This window comes from Xiphophorus hellerii, chromosome 11 (assembly GCF_003331165.1).
Source record: "Xiphophorus hellerii strain 12219 chromosome 11, Xiphophorus_hellerii-4.1, whole genome shotgun sequence".
Classification (NCBI taxonomy): Eukaryota; Metazoa; Chordata; class Actinopteri; order Cyprinodontiformes; family Poeciliidae; genus Xiphophorus; species Xiphophorus hellerii.
In genome coordinates, this window is record NC_045682.1 from 16,737,621 (window position 1) to 16,754,672 (window position 17,052).

The window sequence follows — 17,052 nt, forward strand, 5'->3', positions numbered from 1 at the left end:
TATGTGCAACTTTAAAATCTTCTTTCTTGCCATTAAGCACTATATAAGTAATAAATTAAAAATTAAGATGATTAAATGGGTAAATGATGTTATTGTTATTACAAAGTCATGCATTTGTGTCTTATTTGGGCCAGACTTATGCACAGAGATAGCCACTTTGGGGTATGTTACATCCCCAAGGCAGTCCAGGGAGGGGGGGGGCTGTAACAATAGATAAACGAGGGAAAATGAAGAGACAAAACCAGGAGGGTAAAGTTAAAGTTCTATTCTTCAAGAATAATCTGAAGAAATCTTAAAGGCGAAAATGAGAACTTAAAAGGAAAGAAAGGGGAGAGTAACAACAAAAACCAGGGTTTCTGGCAAACAACAAATCCTCCATCACAGAACCACAAAGCTGCAGCACACATGCTGCCCAATTGGCCAAGAGGCCCTGAAATCACTTTCCCAGCTAGCTTTATATTCTGCTAATCAAGAGGCAGAGTGAAACCAGCTGGGCCTGCTTAACCTGCCAGAGCTCAGCAGCAACCTGATATAGGGTGGCAGCCACCACTGCATGTAACAGAGTACATGATTACACAAGCACGTTAGCATTCATAATATTAATGTCAACATTCTTCTTTCTTTTTACAGTTAAGTAACTGAAACAAGTTGAAATGCTAAAATTGACTTCAACAATTTTTACTGTGTTGTGAAGAAAACGTGTGATTTTATGGCTTCAGATATCAGAACAGAAATGAAATGATAAGATTAGCAAATAATCATTCATCTGCTCAACACCATTTGTTCTTCTCCGTCTTTTATGAAAACTTAAAATAAGTCAGCCTTTGCCTTTATCTCATGAAATATAAGCAATTAAACACTTTAATAAAGCACTTCAATGCTTTAAAGTGCTTTTATAAGTAACATTTTTAGAAAGGGGTCAAATTTGTGAACCGGTGCGGCACAGAAATTAATTTAGCTACATGCTAATGCTAGCATTTCTTCAGACAACACCATCATTTCTCTTTTTATCCTATCAAAGCTTTACGATCATTCCTCAGTGTACGCTGTCCTTCTCGGCAATGTCTGGAATCTTTGATTTTTGCTCAAATCTCCAGAGAGGAACGCTCTATGACCAGCATGAGCATTTGCTGCCTTCAACCTCAAATAAGTGTCAAAAACACAAATGACTCCTTCGATGAACATTCCCAACATTTAATAAAAAAATGAATTTACAAAGAATCAGTAGCATCAGCGTTGTACATGTTGTATCCGTTGGTTACCCGCCATGCAGAATTAAAATTTATGCCAAAAACAGTGATTTATCTGGCTAGTGTTGTGCTGCTATCACAGCTGTAGAGTTTCTGGGAAGACTGAGGTGTAAATCAGACAAAAGCCACAAGATGGCAGGACAGGCTGTCACATGCTTGGGATTTATTTTGTATGTAGGCGGGGGTGAGAATGTGTGTGTTATAGAGCGTTTAATGCTGCTGATGGCAATAGAGCCACGGGCAGCACAGTTCGGATTCAGCTCTGCCCTCCTCCCCAACTTGGGAAAAATAAATATAGGGCAGGCATTTAGAATGACTTCACATAATGTCCCTACAGCTACCAAGCAAAGCACAGCACTCATAAGAGAGGGGCGGGAATCAAATCCAAATCGTATGCAGAAACAAGAACACACAGCGGCAAAACACTGTGGTGTAAAACATCGTCTGACTCGCTCTGAGGAAAAGGTCTCATCCGCATTCCGTTTGCTTCTCCACTCCAAAAGCCAAACCCAGTGACACCGAACAATCATTTCACATCGGCGTCAAATCCAAGTGTGACACAGTGTGCCTGCACAAAGATTGACACGATTGCACAAGCAAACCGAGAGCAAATGGGACACTGGCACTCGGAGGCCCCGTTTCCTTTTAATTTTGTCTTTGAATTTCAAAGTGTAACGCTTGAAAAGGTGACCTATCGCGAATTGGCAGAGGAAGAGGGAGAAAAAAAAGGGGGAGAAATAGAGGATGGAAGTGCATCAGGTTGCAGCTTCATCGACAGCCTGTCAGTGTTGCACTTAGGCTATAACTTCCACAAAGTGCAGACAGTAAAAAAAAAAAAAAAGGAGCAATCACACAGATGACCCGGACAGGCTCAAGGAAACGTTTTGCTTTTCCAGACATTTGGTTTTATACCCATCGGGACTAAGGATGTTTTGCTCCCTAAAATCGGATCTTTCTCAGCACAGAAACGCCAAAATATGATGAAAGGCAGGCTGCTAAAAAACCTTGACCTGATATTGTTTCAGGAAAAGATCGTACCTTAATGTTTTAGAGCTCTTTCCATGTGTTAAGCATAATACAGTGTTTTGAGGTTCGCTTACGATCATAGTACCTGCAGCAAAAAACTCTCTAAGCATTGTCATTAATCCAAAATAGTCTGAAAATAACAGCTATTCTGAGAGGGCCCCAAAAACCAATGGTGACTTCTATGTTGTTAAAACAATTTCAATTTGAAATGGTCATGTTTTATGAATTTATTATAACTGACCTAAAATGTTCATAAAAATCCTAGCTTAAACAATTGACATTTTTAGGGTCGGAGTGGAATTCTGAGAATCTTTGCCCTTTTCCCCCCTCTCTTAATGCTGGTTAGCTAAAGTCTCTAGAACGAACTAATCTTGAATTATGCAAAACAAAGATGCCAATAAAGGTATCTACTATAGGTAAAAATATTGCCTGCTTATGAACTTTGAGCAGAACTTCACTTGGAAAATTCCAATCAAAGCCCTTTTAAGAATGAGAACCGTTTACTACTGCTAATCCTGGCAGGTGTTGACAGGCTGAAGCCTAGCTGGTGTTAGCCACATGATATCAGATATGCTTTCCACTCCTCCATGTTTACATATCCTGCCCCTACTGTGCAAACTGTACACCTCAGGTCTTACAGCAGCTTCCTTTTGTTTTCTTATTCCCTCGGATTTTAGAGGACTTTGAGTTTGCGCTTCAGTTGTGGCCACACTACATAAAAGCTCTGAATATTTTATTGGACACATGCTGCGGATTTTCTTTTAAAGCCCAAAGCAAGCGGTCTGGAACAACGCCAATGAAAATTCTGAAACAATAAAAAAAAAATGTTGATGATAGTCTGTTTGATGTTATTTGGGATAATCTCCGCCAATAAATGTTTATTAACTGAATAATGCATTGTTTTAGATTATGTAAGTGAACACAGTATGCATCCTGCTATTTAAGCAAGAAATGACACTAAGTACCTTATTTTCTTCTTCAACTGGATGTTCTAAAGAATCCATAATACCCAATTTGCACTCTGGAACATAGCCTAATAAAATGCAGAGTACAGAAAGTGAGCAGTCCCGGTTATAGACAAGACTTATTGATGGGGTTTAGGTGCCACAGTTGTTGTCTACTGTAAGTTTTTACTGTGACAACCATGTTGATTGTAATAAAAATAGTTAGTTGGTATTCCCAAAATGATTTGTACATGCTGATATCCAGAATAGCAATGTTGATTTTTAAACTATATGGCTTTGGTGAAATGTATTTTGTATGGCCCATGACCATGACAAATATTGATTTCTGAACTCTTCCTGAGTTAAAACATCAGTATTGTTGTTTCTAAATGAATATGAACTTGGTTTTTTTTGTGGTTTTTTTTGCATTATTTGAGGTCTGAAAGCACTGCGTCTTTGACCATTTCTCATTTTCTGAAAATAAATATTAAATTTTTGCTTGGAATTTCAGAGACATGTCAGTATTTCATCAAATTAAAGAGCAATGTTCATTTTACTCAAACTTATACCTAGAAAAAGTAAAATCAGAGAAACTGATCATTTTAAGGGGTCTCTTAATTTTATCCAGAGCTGTAAAGTAGCCTCTACTTCTTCATATAGGTGTTTCATTTGACTGTTCCAGTTGAGGTTGGTGTGAAACAAGGAGCTAATATATCCAAAAATGCATCTGCAAGTTATTAATAACTCCACTCCACTGTTAGCCATGGTGGAGGAAGTGTAATGATATGGAAGCTCTTTAGTTATAAAGATGTTTGAAGCAAAAATATTTTTGCTTTTCTTTCTTTTAACAGAACTATGGTGCAAAATTATATGGACAAATCAACACAAAACTAGTTCCCCATACACAAAACAAACCTTTTTTTTCATGGTTTTCTCAGTCCACAGACCAAAACCCAACAGAAAACAGTTAGAGTGAACTAAAACTAAGACAGCATAAGGCTATGTTACTCATCCCGATAACTCTGCCCTGTCAATCTGCTCCAACCTTGTAAAATGTTATAGGAAAAGACTAAATGTTGCTCTGGATTGACTCATATTGGTGGCGCAGCTGCTTGTATGAAAATGTTGATCATTCCTTAACATGGGATTGTTTCTATGAATGTGAAGAATGCTTGACGGTTAATAAAATACCTTTCTACAAGCTTGTTGGACTTTAACTCGAAATCAGTTCTAGTTAAAGTCACTTCAATCAGTTTAATGATTTTTTTTTTCTTCTACTTTTATTGTTTCATGATATATCGCCTTACATCCTACAAAACAAAACCAAGCAATTCAGCTCACATTTTGTCCCCCTCCACCATGCAACATTCCTCCCGGCATACACACACACACACACACACACCCACACGCGCACACCCCAACAAGCATACTGGAAAAGCCATCAATTCCTGACCCATGTTAATGCACCCTTTCAATATTTTATGTTTTTATATGGAGTGCTGACAATAGACCATGGAAATGGAGGGAACATTTTGCTGAGCTGCTCCACCTGCTCTGAATCTGCCCTCTCAGCGTAGCCGTGCACTTCAGCGCATACGGAGGCCGTGTGTCGAAAAGTAAACAAAAAAAAAAAAGAACAGAAAATCCTCGCAAGCACAAAATGCATCATTCCTTTAAAGGGTTCATTTAATACCTTCCTTCCGCCAAACAGTGTTGTTGTTTTCCCAAGGACTTAAATATGCTCTGATGAGCTCGATGAGGTCATATGTTAATCTTGGCTTCATAGAGGTGAACTCTCTACATCATCGCATATTGGACATTATTTATAAACCTCCCCACTGCCCCTCTCTCAAGGTGAGCTCAACGCAATTAGCGGCTGGAGTGGCTGTGGAGTCGACTGAAAGTAAATTAAAAGAAATCAATTAGAAAAGACCAGTGCATTAAATCTGCGCCGTGTCTGAGGGAGGGACAGGTCAGCGTAAGGTCACCGTGACTGGTGGAGGCCAAGCATGACGGAGATGGATGCACGCGGCGGCCACAGCGAACCGTCCGAGACAAACCGCATGTGACGGTTACACAGTCAGATCACAACTGAGAATGTGAAAGATGAAGGTCATTTGCTTTTCTGTGCCTAAGCAACAAGTGGTAAACAATAGAGAGAGAGAGCGGTGAGATTTGACTAAACCCCCTGCAATTTAATGAACTTAAGCAACAATATTTAAATCAGTTTGAACAATTAAGAGAATGAGGTCGCCCTCGTCAGTCTAATAACTGACTGATATAAGATGAGTTGTAGTCAAAGTTGCAAAGGTTTTAAGCCAGTTTTCATTTTCAGCTGTTTCTTCCACGTAGAGCCCATTTCAAGTCACTCAACAGCGTTTCAATAAGTTTAAGATCTGAGCTTCGGCTTGTCTTTTTCTTAACTCTCAGCAGGTAACTGTATTAATTTATTAGTTTTTATTGGGTCATTCTCATATAGTAAGCTCCTATACTACTTTCACTCTTTTTATAGATGATCTGTCGTTTTCCTGCCATAGGATTCTTAGTGGATTCTGTGATGGTGAGCTGCCCAAGTCCTACTGCAGAAAAACATTCTGAAACCATGACACTTCCACTTCTACACTATGATTTGCGTGAAGTTGTTTGTCTGGAATGCCAAAATAATTCAATTTTAGACTCGTCTGTTGTAGCAAACACAAGGATGGGCCTTGAAACCATATACATTTCACGTGTCAGTTTATGACTGTGATCATAACTATGGTTCGTAACGTAAAGGAAGTAGCCCACAGCTGGTCATGTGATTTTCTGAACCTGAGCCCTCGACTGACTTTAGTAACTTGGACACAAGTCGCATTGTGTAATAATTGATATGGGATACTAGCTTAAAACATTACTGCAGTTACTGTTAAAAAGAAAAAAAGAAAGAAAGATGATATGAGCTGATTAATCATGTCTGTTTCTTAGTAATCTGAATATTGTGTCTGCCATTTCTGAAAAACTCTTGACATCTGCTGTGGCTGAGGCTGCCACTTACCTCAGTGATCCAGGTTGAGTGTCAAACAAGTAAGGCTGATCAGTCTTGTCTTGGTTCTGTTGTTGAGGCCCGTGGGGTCCAAATTAAGTCCACCTCCAAATTTAAATAGCGTAACCCTAACCGTAAAAATATACTTCTTTATTATCTCTCCTTCAGTCGTCCCTCCCCTTAATAAATTGCCTTTCTTCGGGGGTAATTTGTGTTACCATGTCATTTAGAAACATATATTACAATGTTTTTATCCTTGCTTATGAAGTCAATGGGATTTCATTTTAAATTAAGAAGCTATTAGGGTATCGATATTGTATTTTTGCAGATAATCAAATACAGCATGTATAAAAAATTGTGGGTTCAGTTGTTTTTGTTTTTTTTTCTTTAGAATGAGATTCTAATCATGTTGGCACTTCAAATCAGACAAAAACTGTGAAGCGCCCAAATAACCTCAGTTTCTTTACTCAGAGGCAAACTGCGCAATAAAATCTTTAAATGTAGTTTTTCATGTAGAAAGGGTCATATATAGCACATAATCTTGTTATTAATGCTTTGCTGCTGCGGGAGCTTGAGTTAGAGGTTGTTAGAGCCACCTTTAGCTTCTAAACATAATCAACATCGGAAAGATAGAAATAAAGGTCCAAATGTACAACCATTTACAGCGGTGCACGTCCTGAATCGGAGGACAACGAGTCCTGGCAAAGAGTTTTAGTGTCCTGACCAAACAGATAAATAATAGAGTCGTTTGAAGATTAAAATAAATAAAATTGCCCCGAGCCTGCCTTTCTGGACTAAAAAAAAAAAAATTTAAAAATACAGTTTTATATCCTAACAGCAAAAAAATGTTCCAAAGTTGAAAAAGTTCCCAAGCTGAAAAAGGGGCAAACGTCAGCAGGAGTCACTTTTTTTTATTCAGAAAATAGGTATATTTTCATAAACGTGCAAAGTTTCATCCATCCATCCATTCATTTTCTAACACTCTTGTCCCTAGTGGGGTCAGGAGGTGCTGGTGCCTATCTACAGCTAATGTTCCTGGCGAGAGGCGGGGTTCACCCTGGACAGGTAGGGCCAGTCTGTCGTAGCAAAGTTTCATAATTAAATTAAAAGAAGACACCCTTTAGTCTAACTAACTTGTCTTTTGGACTTGCTTTGTATCTAGAAGTCGTTATCAAAACCGTGACACCAACTAAGCGGCGAAAGCTCTGACAAACAACTAAAGAGAATAGCAGCGTGATTACATCATCTGTAACAGAATTATGCAGTTTACCTTTTGGGAACTAATATATGAGACCTAATAGTTAAAATGAGAAAGTGAAAAGAAAATGCTATACATTAGTCCACAAAAGGCAAATCAAACGACCATAGCTTTCTTTACAGTATAAGCCTTTATTTGTAAAAAGTTGGTTGTTTGAATGATAACCCTTTTTATACCACATACTTGAACACTTTGTATTTGTAAAAAACACATTTTGTTCAAACACCTAAAAAAGCTGATTGACACCATAACATTAAATTGCACTGACAAAAAAAATACAACTTCATACCACACAAATGTTGATTCCATGAGTACTGTTACCCCAAATGAAATCAAACACCGTATTAAACAAATGAATCAAATAAGCGCCCAATGTGAACAAAACAATTACAGTACGTAAACCAAATGCTTTTTTTTTTCTTTTTTTTTTAAACTTCCAGTGCCGTATCGTATATCGGATGAATTACATTTCCTTCTTATGAAAAATAAAACAACAACAACAGTAAGAATAACAATCCATAACAAATGCTACAAATACAATAAATCAGAAATGAACACAGAAATGAACCAAATGGTTTACTAATTCTTACTGAAAAAGAAACAAGGTGTTGATCTTGTGGGCTTCTTTCTTTTCATTGCCAAATACTTGCAACTGCTGAAAAAGCTTCTATTTTTTTTTTTTTTCTTTTTTTTTACCTACTGGTTAAATATGAGACAGTCCTTCTGGAAGGATCTTAAAAAGAGGAAGGTACAGTATACTGACATGTGGGAAACTGGGAATCGGCACAGTGTCTTGCAAGTCACCCTCATACAGTAATCGACAGCAGGCCGTAACCAGAGGCAACTTATCAAAGAGAAAATACAGGGAACACCCACTCAGTGTGCAATCACATGGCTTATATGTTAAGATGCTGCAGGAGAGCACCCTTTACATCCTTTGTAGTTGAAGGGCGTTTGATGGGATGCTTAAGCTGAATTGGATAAAACTCTAGCATGCACTTGGTGCATCTATCTCAAACTGATTTACAATATATTTTTTTGTAGAAGTGCACAACAGTGATTCATCAAATTAAAAAGAAATAAAAAAAAAAGAAGAAGAAGAAGAAGATGAAATCACATAATGTGCGCTCCACTGTGATGTTTGTCCTTCAGCTTTATGAACAGTTTGTTCCACAAGATTTATAGAGCTGGCTATAAAACAAGTGCAATTTGAGCATGTAAACACTGAATCAAACATTTTTTTTTTTTTTTTTTTACTTCCTGGATGTGGATATGAATCGGATGGTGTAGAGTAAAAATATACGAAAATAAACCTTTTTTTTTTTTTTTTTTAACTCAGGTCATGCAAAACAAAACCTACAAGGTGAGGACAAAATAATGAATCCACCAGCGACAATTCGTCCGACAGTATGGAGACTCCTAGCTTTGTTCTGGTGATTTGACGTATGTAATACGGTTTTAGCACTTCAGGTAAGTGAAAAGGCGTATTCCAACTGTCCATATTGAGACTTTATGTGCTGTTACAGAAGAAAGGGACATTTCTTCATTTATTTCTTCCAGGCTACAGTTTGCTAACCACGGATCTAAATTGGCTAAAGTGTTTGCTACAGTCCAGCAGAGATTTGCTAGCCTTGCTCTCGGATAGCTAAAGATGTTTGCTACAATGCACCACAGACTCCAACCATTTGCACTTGGGCAATTAGTAAAGTGCCTTGCTCAAGGGCACTCTAGACTTTCTTGGTGAGGAACAGGAAAAAAAAAAAGCAAAAAACATCCCACTCGCCCTCTTAAGGCCACCCTGCTCCTCTAGCCATAGCAAGCTAGCTAGCTGATCATATTTTTTGGGAGAACTTGTGGACTAAGTGGTTTGTGAATGGCTGAGGTAAGTGCAGCGGGTAGACTGTGTTGAAAACTCCTGAAAGGCTTCAGGTCACATTAAACGGACAAACGCAAAAAGCTTAACCGCCAGAACGTCACTTTCCCATTAGCTTTTAGAATTAGCGCTCCCTTTGAACTGCCAGAAACTCCATCACCGCGAGAGAACTTTGTCATGATTTCTCCATTATTTTGTTCACACCATGTGTTCCTTTATGTTTTCAGATTTGTTTTTCTTTTTTGTTAAGGTTCCGTTTGCAGAAGTATGCCAATGCTAGAAAAGCTGTCCATGCCATTAGCAGTGAGGCTAGCTGGTATTAAGAACTGCCATGTTTTTGTTCATGCATTAAGAACTATTAAGTGAAAGATATCATATTTACAGTACAATTCACATGTAATTACACATATACACTAGAGGCAAGAAAATTCACATTGAAATCAGTTCAACACTTTTTTCCCCTCCTCCTTCTCTACTTATTGAACTTAAGTGTTCAAAGGAAAAGAAAACAGCTCTCTAGATAAGCAAATATCCGAAAGAAGAAGTTTCAGAACAGAATGTCCTCACAGCCTTTTGGGATGGAGGTGCTAATTTCATGTCCAGAAAGCTGGTAGTACATGTGGTGTTTGAAATGAACAGTGAATATATTTAGAGTGAGAATGTTTTTTTTTTCTTCTTCTTTTTTTCTCCCCTCCATATGCGTTTAGTATACTATCTAAAAAGCACAATACCTGAACAGGCTTTCATTTCTGGGAATAACACCAACCTGAATAAGAGTTTAATACTTGAGTCAGTTTACATTAGAAAAACGCATTACTGCAAGTGCATCTCATTGAGACCACATAGCAGGCAGTTAGACACAGAAACATCTGCCTGGTTTGCAGTGGAACAAATAAAATCCTCTGGCCACATAGTCTGAATCTAAGCGCAATTTCATAAAGATCCGTCGTATTTTAATTTAAACAATTTAACATTGAAATATGCAAAATAATAATAAAAAAAAAACCAGTTGACATAGTTACTACTGTAACAAAAATGTACCCATCTGAAACACCCTCAAGTCAAAATTACTACCGACATCTAACAATTTATAAAGTGGACCAATTATGACATGATCAACACTCTGGCAACGCAGTCACTTTTCACTCGTTGATCTGATTGCAACAAACAGCTGGCTAAAAGAGAGCCACATCTAGTCGTGATGCCAGCGGAGCATCTCCCATAAGACAACTTCTGTAAGGCAGAAGTTAAGAATTGCAGCATACATGTCACAGGGATGTCAGCAATGAGTTAAAGGGGGAAGCTTACAGGTGTCGGGGACTACTACTGCATATGTGGGAAGAGGCCAAGTAAAGCTTTTATGCCCCCACGCGATGTCGGCGGGTCGCGTTTTACTGCTGGAGAGGGGCAAAGATTTAACAAGCGAGAGGAATGGGGGGAATAAATAAACGATGGCTCTGGTTTGTTGTGGCTGTAAATTTCTCGGTGAGAAGTTTACGGCTAAGCACGGGATATTAGATTGTTGTGTAAAATCAGTAAAGTGCTCGCAAATCTTCCATTGGGCTAAAACAGTCTGTTTTCAAGTTCATTTAATTTCAGCGGGACACATTTGGATCTAACCTTCAGTGTTGCCCATCTATTGCTTGGAGAAAGCATTTTATCTTTTTTTTTTTTTTTTTTTTTATCTTGCCACCCGCTTTTGAAAATTTTGACCTCAATTTCCTGCAGACACAAAGGTGGAAATTTCAACAATTAAAGATGCTGCTTGAAAATATGACAATGCTGCATAAAATTCATCCAAAAAATAAATAAATACTAAAAGTCGTATTACACCGCTGGTCACAGCACTGTACAAACTTCACTATTACTTAGGTAGACACATTGGTTTCTGGTCAGTTTTCCTTTTTGAAGAAATCTTTTGGATACCCAGAGAAGAAAGCATATATCTGATGACAAATTGATATGTTTGCAGCTCTTCCATCTTTATGTTGCTCTCCCAGGAAGGAATTCATCTAATTCTTTATTTATAACTGTGGCAAAATGCTCAACACCACTGCAATTTCTTTTGTAGCTTTTCATCTGAAGTAAGTGACATGTGAAAAAAGTGTTGTTTTGTAAAAATATTAATAAGAAATGTCACACAGTAAAGTCTGATTTGGCACACGATAATATCCTGCAGTAATTCTGTCCTCGAGTCAGCAGCGTCAGTTCACCCTTTCACCAACTGTAACCCCCATTTTGTCCCGTCTGACCTAAATTTTGTCGCAGTAAACAAACTATTTTGTACCACTATTCTTGAACCTTGGCATCATCAGTTTTCTTATTATTGTAGCTGCAATTATTTATGCAGCTACAATAAAATATAGTTTTATTTTTCAAACAGGTTTTTTTCTGACTGGAAGTAGTTTAAATGTTTCACAAGGGCTCAGATTTTCTTTTACTGATTATGCATAAGTGTATGACTGATATATAGGTGGGGAGAAAAAGCCAGGTTTCATAGACCTGATGTTTGAGAACCTGGCTACGGTTCTAATCTTTGACAGCTTGTGACCACAAATACTCTATGTTATCTCCTTTTGCTAGTTATTTGTATCACATTTTTCCTTTAATAGTCCATGAGTAAAATACAGACAATTATTTTAAGTTGCTAAAGTAGGCGTGAAAGATCCCACTGGAAAGAGTAAACTGATGCACACCCGGTAGGAGACATTCTGAGGTAAATGGCAATGTTTAATAATCAAAAATCTGGAATACTGAAAAACCAAAACTGCAAAGGTCGGAAATGTTGAACATAACCAGCACCCCTCCTGGTCGGTACATCAGCACTAGAAATGCAATGTGTGTGTTTTCAAGGGGAAAACATGAAATACAGGCCTTTTGGTCATCATTTCATTCAATTCATGGCTATTTTTCTGACATAATAAATCCCTCCTGATCTTGCAGCAGCAGTTCTGGAGAGGCTGTTGAATAAGGCTACAATGACGAAACCCCCTCCTCCGTACGCCTCTTTCCCGGTACAATACGAATCCGAAATATTCTCCCCTTCACACACCGACTGGAAAACCAAAAAGAGGCTGAGCAAACAAAGATATACCGTTGTTCTGAATGAGGATTTGGTCGATCTTTTTGAATATACATGATCTCACATCTTCACCTAGGAATAATTTCACACAAACAACAAAGGCAGCCCATCTCACTCCCCTTCCCGTTCCTGCGTAGCAAACACAAAGCAGGATTCGATGTCAATGAACTCTGCATCTAAAGAGAATGTGAGCTAATCATTAGGAGGAAAGAAGAAAAAAAACACAAGCATACCCTTGTGAGAATATTGAATGATTTAAATGTACAGAATGTCTTCCCCCCTCCACCCCCAAACAATCAGAACCAGCAATGCACGCCTCTTACTCTTTTATCTCATAATGCCCAACCCCTAGAACATGGTCTGACTCTCTGAAATCACAGTTTTTGTTAAGATGAAATCATATCTACAATAAGCAGTGTAGAATGAAAAACACTTTTAAAAATCCCCACCTCTTTCTCCACCGGCAACCTCAACACGATCCCACCTACATCCCACCACTTCGAGGACGTGTTTCTAATAAAATAGAAAAAGACAAAAAAAACAAAAAACAAAAGAGAATGTAAAAGTAATACAAGTTGACTCTGGGTGGAAATGCAGCAGTCAAATATCCTATCCGTACGCCAACCGAATGGGGACCATTTGGCCGGAGTTGATGTCTAATAAGGTGAACAATATTCACTGTAAAAACAGAAAAAAAAAGCCAAAGAACAACACATAATCCAAACAAGGTTGCTGTACATAGTAGAAACTGAGAGGTTTCCGTGCATGTCGTCCTCCTGTGGGGTAACGGCACAGGGTGCGGGGGTGGCAGCGGCGGGGACCAAAGGTGTCGCCAAGGACTTCAGTGAGTCGATGCCCGGACGTGCGAGCCACCGCTGATTTCTCGAGCTGCAGAAGAGGATTTCTGAGTACGATAAGCATCAATAAAAAGTCAGTGGGACTTCGAGACATCTTTTCTCTCTCTCAAAAACTTTCACTTCCCCTCTTTCTTTTTGCTTTTTTTTCACTTTTCTTTTTGTTTTGTTTTTTTTTTAGCAAAAATATCATGCAGTCTTTAGTTCTCAAAAACCCCTGGTGGGGAGGATCTCATGTTTGTTTCAGGAAGAAAAAACAAACAAAAAAAAGCGTTGAAATTCTTCTCGCACAAGTATTCTTAAACATTCAAGTCATCCTAGTAATACTTTGTACAGCAGAAAGGTTCCTCGGATTTCACATGTGTATATATAAATATAATATATGGAAATATGCATATACATATGTTCAACTTGTATATGTGTATACATATTTTGGAACTGTATCAAAGCCAATTTAATGTGCTCTCAAAATATGGCCCATGATTCCTAGTGGGATGCACATCAATTCACATAGTACAACCAGTAGATTAGGTTGAAAAATCCAAAGGTGATGGGGAAAATGACCCGGGACCACTTGTCGATGGTGCTAACATCTGACAGGTTTGGGATTTTCAACTTGAGCTTGGAGGAGCGTCGCCGTAGCCGACAGTTGGCGCGGCTCCGCATGGCGCTCCGGTCCAGCGAGTGGTGGCCGTAGCCATCCCGGGGCGCCATGGGCTTCCTAAACTGGACGCCGGAGCTGTCGAAGGACATGACGGAATTCCGAGAGTCACTGACGCTGCTCCCCACGTCGGAAGGCATCACCTCGTTGTTCATGTCCAGCGTGGTGAGGAGGATGTTCCCGTAAGCGTCCACCTGCGCGGAGACCAGAAAAGACGCCCAAAATCAGAGAGGGGTGGAAGAATGCTAAGTAGCATTCCCCAAAAATCCCCTTAGACATCTAACATGGCATTCTAAAATAAAACCCCCCCTCCCACCCTTTTAGCTGTCAAGCTTAAGCAAAATGCAGGGATGATATGGGATGTATTTTTCTCGCATGCAACAGAAATAGTTAGCTTCTTCAGATAAACATTTAGTGGTTGATTCTTTTCACTTGCTAAACAGTGACAAGTCATCTGAAAAATGCTGACAAGAAGACTCTTTATGGCATGGGCTGGCCTACAGCTGATATGATTGCTAAATACATGTACCCCAACTTTTCTTTGTTCCTCGAGATACAGATTTCTTCGCTGTGTAAATGACCTGAAGGTGTTGGTTTGAAACGGCACGGAAATGGAGTCCTTGCAATGTGAAAGAAAAAAAAATGGAAAGAACATTAAAACGACTCAAATACAGGCAGATATAGTCATAGTTTCTCAGAAATTGCAAAACGTGTAAGACAGAGATCAACAGGAAGAACTTTTATGAAATTCTGAAAAGGCATAGCATTTAGTGCTTCAGAACGGTAGGAGGGTTTGTTCAGTCTCGCCCTTTTAGCAGCTGGCTTGGGGAAAAAGATGTAGCTGCCAACGCTACCTTTGTTTGTGTTGTCAATTGTCATGCTTTTTCTCCCCCCCCCCCATTTGTTCTTAAAAAGTCTTTAAATACAAGGTAGCAGAGTGAGAGTGAATAAAGCCTACAGGATCGACATAGACAACAATCTAAATAAGAAATGAGAATGTTTACACCACCGTTGAGTTAGATGAATAGGTATCTCAATGAGAAAGTTTGTGCTCAATAAAAAGCAGTCAGTGCTTGAGGGAGAAGCAATGGATGATGGTGGGTGAATGCATATTAGGCTGTGGTGGCATCGGTATGCATGTGGAGGATTGCTTCGGGGTCTTGCGTACTGTACGAGTGGCTTCACGTAAAACGACTATGGTCAGAAGCCTTTTTGTGTGGAACAGTCTTGTTTTCTACTTGAACTGACGCGGAAGAGGTAAAGAAATAAAGCGAAGAAGAGAGTCGGAAAAGAAGGAAGATGCAAACCTGTTCCCTCAGGCGCTTCTCTTCATATCTCGTACGCTCGTTGTTGACTTTGCCCAGCCTCTCATTGATTTTCTTCTGTTGTGCAGGGCCCCGGCCAAAGAACACGTAATTTACAAAGGCATATTCAAGCAGGGCCAGAAACACGAACACAAAACAGCCCATGAGGTAGACGTCGATGGCTTTCACGTAAGGAATCTTTGGGAGGGTCTCCCTAAGGTGGGTGTTAATCGTGGTCATGGTAAGCACCGTTGTCACACCTTATATCACACAGAGAGAGAGAGAAACCAAGGAATCTTTGTTAGACAGATCTCAGAGTTTGTTGTCCCGCCATATTTCTGGTGCTTTTAGATATTTCTCTAAATGGACCCATTCTGTCCAGGGAAGGTCAACTGACATTTTTAACAAGAATTTTCCCAAATTATTAAGACCTCACAAAGTACTTCAGAAAGACAGAGCATAAAAATTAAAACAACAGCAATGACAAAAAAATATTACATCATATAGACAACAAGCAAATACAATAATATCCTAAAAAGAATCAGGGAAAAGCCTTCATTTTTCACTTTTTCATTAAAAATTAACTTTTTTTAATTAGACTCGTGCTGTCAATTGACTGAAAAATGTCATCAAATTAATCACGATTAATTGCTATGCTTAATGTTGTAAGCTTGAAAGGTAAAAATGTACGTTTCGTAAAGAATGCTTAAGAAAATGATTTATTGTCTCAAACCAAACATATCGGGTTTCCAAGATTTCATACTTATGAAGGTTTAAAAGAAGTCTTTTTTTTCCCAAACATAATTTAGAGATGGCAACTATAAACTAGCTGTGCTTCAGTGGAAGGATAAGCCACTGTTGCAATAAGTAAACTACATACTACCTTGGTTTTATCCAAATGTCTCTCGTAGTGTTTTTTTTTTTCCCTTTAAGAATGTTTTTTTTTTTTTAGCACTAGTGGACTTTATTTGACAGTAATCTGACAAATAATATGCACCAATATTATTTACTTTAGTTCTAGGAAAGTGAAGAGGCTGCAAGATGTAGCTCTGTATTGTTTTGCTTTGCCAGGATCAGCAATAAACAGTACAATAAAACATGCCGGAGTCTTTCAAGCTTTTGCCTCTGACAAATGACAGATTAAAATTTTAACAGTTTTTAATATTAAGAGTGGCAACTGGAGACGCCATTATACATTTGGACAATTAGACATGAAATCACTAATAGTAGTAGTGCCAGCCTCACTGGGTGTAGTCCCTTTCAGGGTTATTAATCAGTCCACATTATGTACAATATTAGTGTGGATTACACTGTATCCCTGCTGTTCCTATTTTCTTTTTTTACTCTCACAACACAAGCCAATTCGTGGCAACATCAAACAGAGGCAGGGGAAATTCAAAATGAGAAACATGGCGAAATGAAATTAACGGGAGTCGCTCGTAACCCGCGGCTACATGTTTGCTTGCTTATTCCGTGCCCATAAATGTGGAAGATTTGTGTAGGAACATTTACACATGTGTGACAGATGTGTGTTATTTGTTTCTGTGATAATTAGTGGGTTCTTACGGGAGCAGTAAGAAGTTTAATAACGTAGCGGTGGCTGTGTCTTACCGAGGGCCACGCGAGCTGCAGAGGCATCATAATTGATCCAGAAGGAGACCCAGGAGAGGATGGTGATCAAGATGGAGGGCATATACGTCTGCAAGATGAAATAGCCTATGTTCCTCTTAATCCTGAAACTCAATGAGAGCCTTGGATATGAACCTGTGTGGAAACAG

The 17,052-nt window shown here is 38.8% G+C and overlaps 1 protein-coding gene across 1 annotated transcript in view; it reads right to left on the bottom strand.

The window, feature by feature from the left end:
- Positions 1 to 7,611: 7,611 nt before the first annotated feature.
- gabrb4 (gamma-aminobutyric acid type A receptor subunit beta4) overlaps positions 7,612 to 17,052 on the bottom strand; it is a 66,376-nt gene continuing 56,935 nt past the window's right edge. The window contains exons 7-10 of the mRNA XM_032576715.1: positions 16,886 to 17,038; positions 15,278 to 15,534; positions 14,500 to 14,589; positions 7,612 to 14,164 (exon numbers count right to left, since the gene is read on the bottom strand). Coding sequence (XP_032432606.1) covers positions 13,811 to 14,164; positions 14,500 to 14,589; positions 15,278 to 15,534; positions 16,886 to 17,038 — 854 coding nt within the window. The 3' untranslated portion in view covers positions 7,612 to 13,810. The remainder of the gene's footprint in view (positions 14,165 to 14,499; positions 14,590 to 15,277; positions 15,535 to 16,885; positions 17,039 to 17,052) is intronic.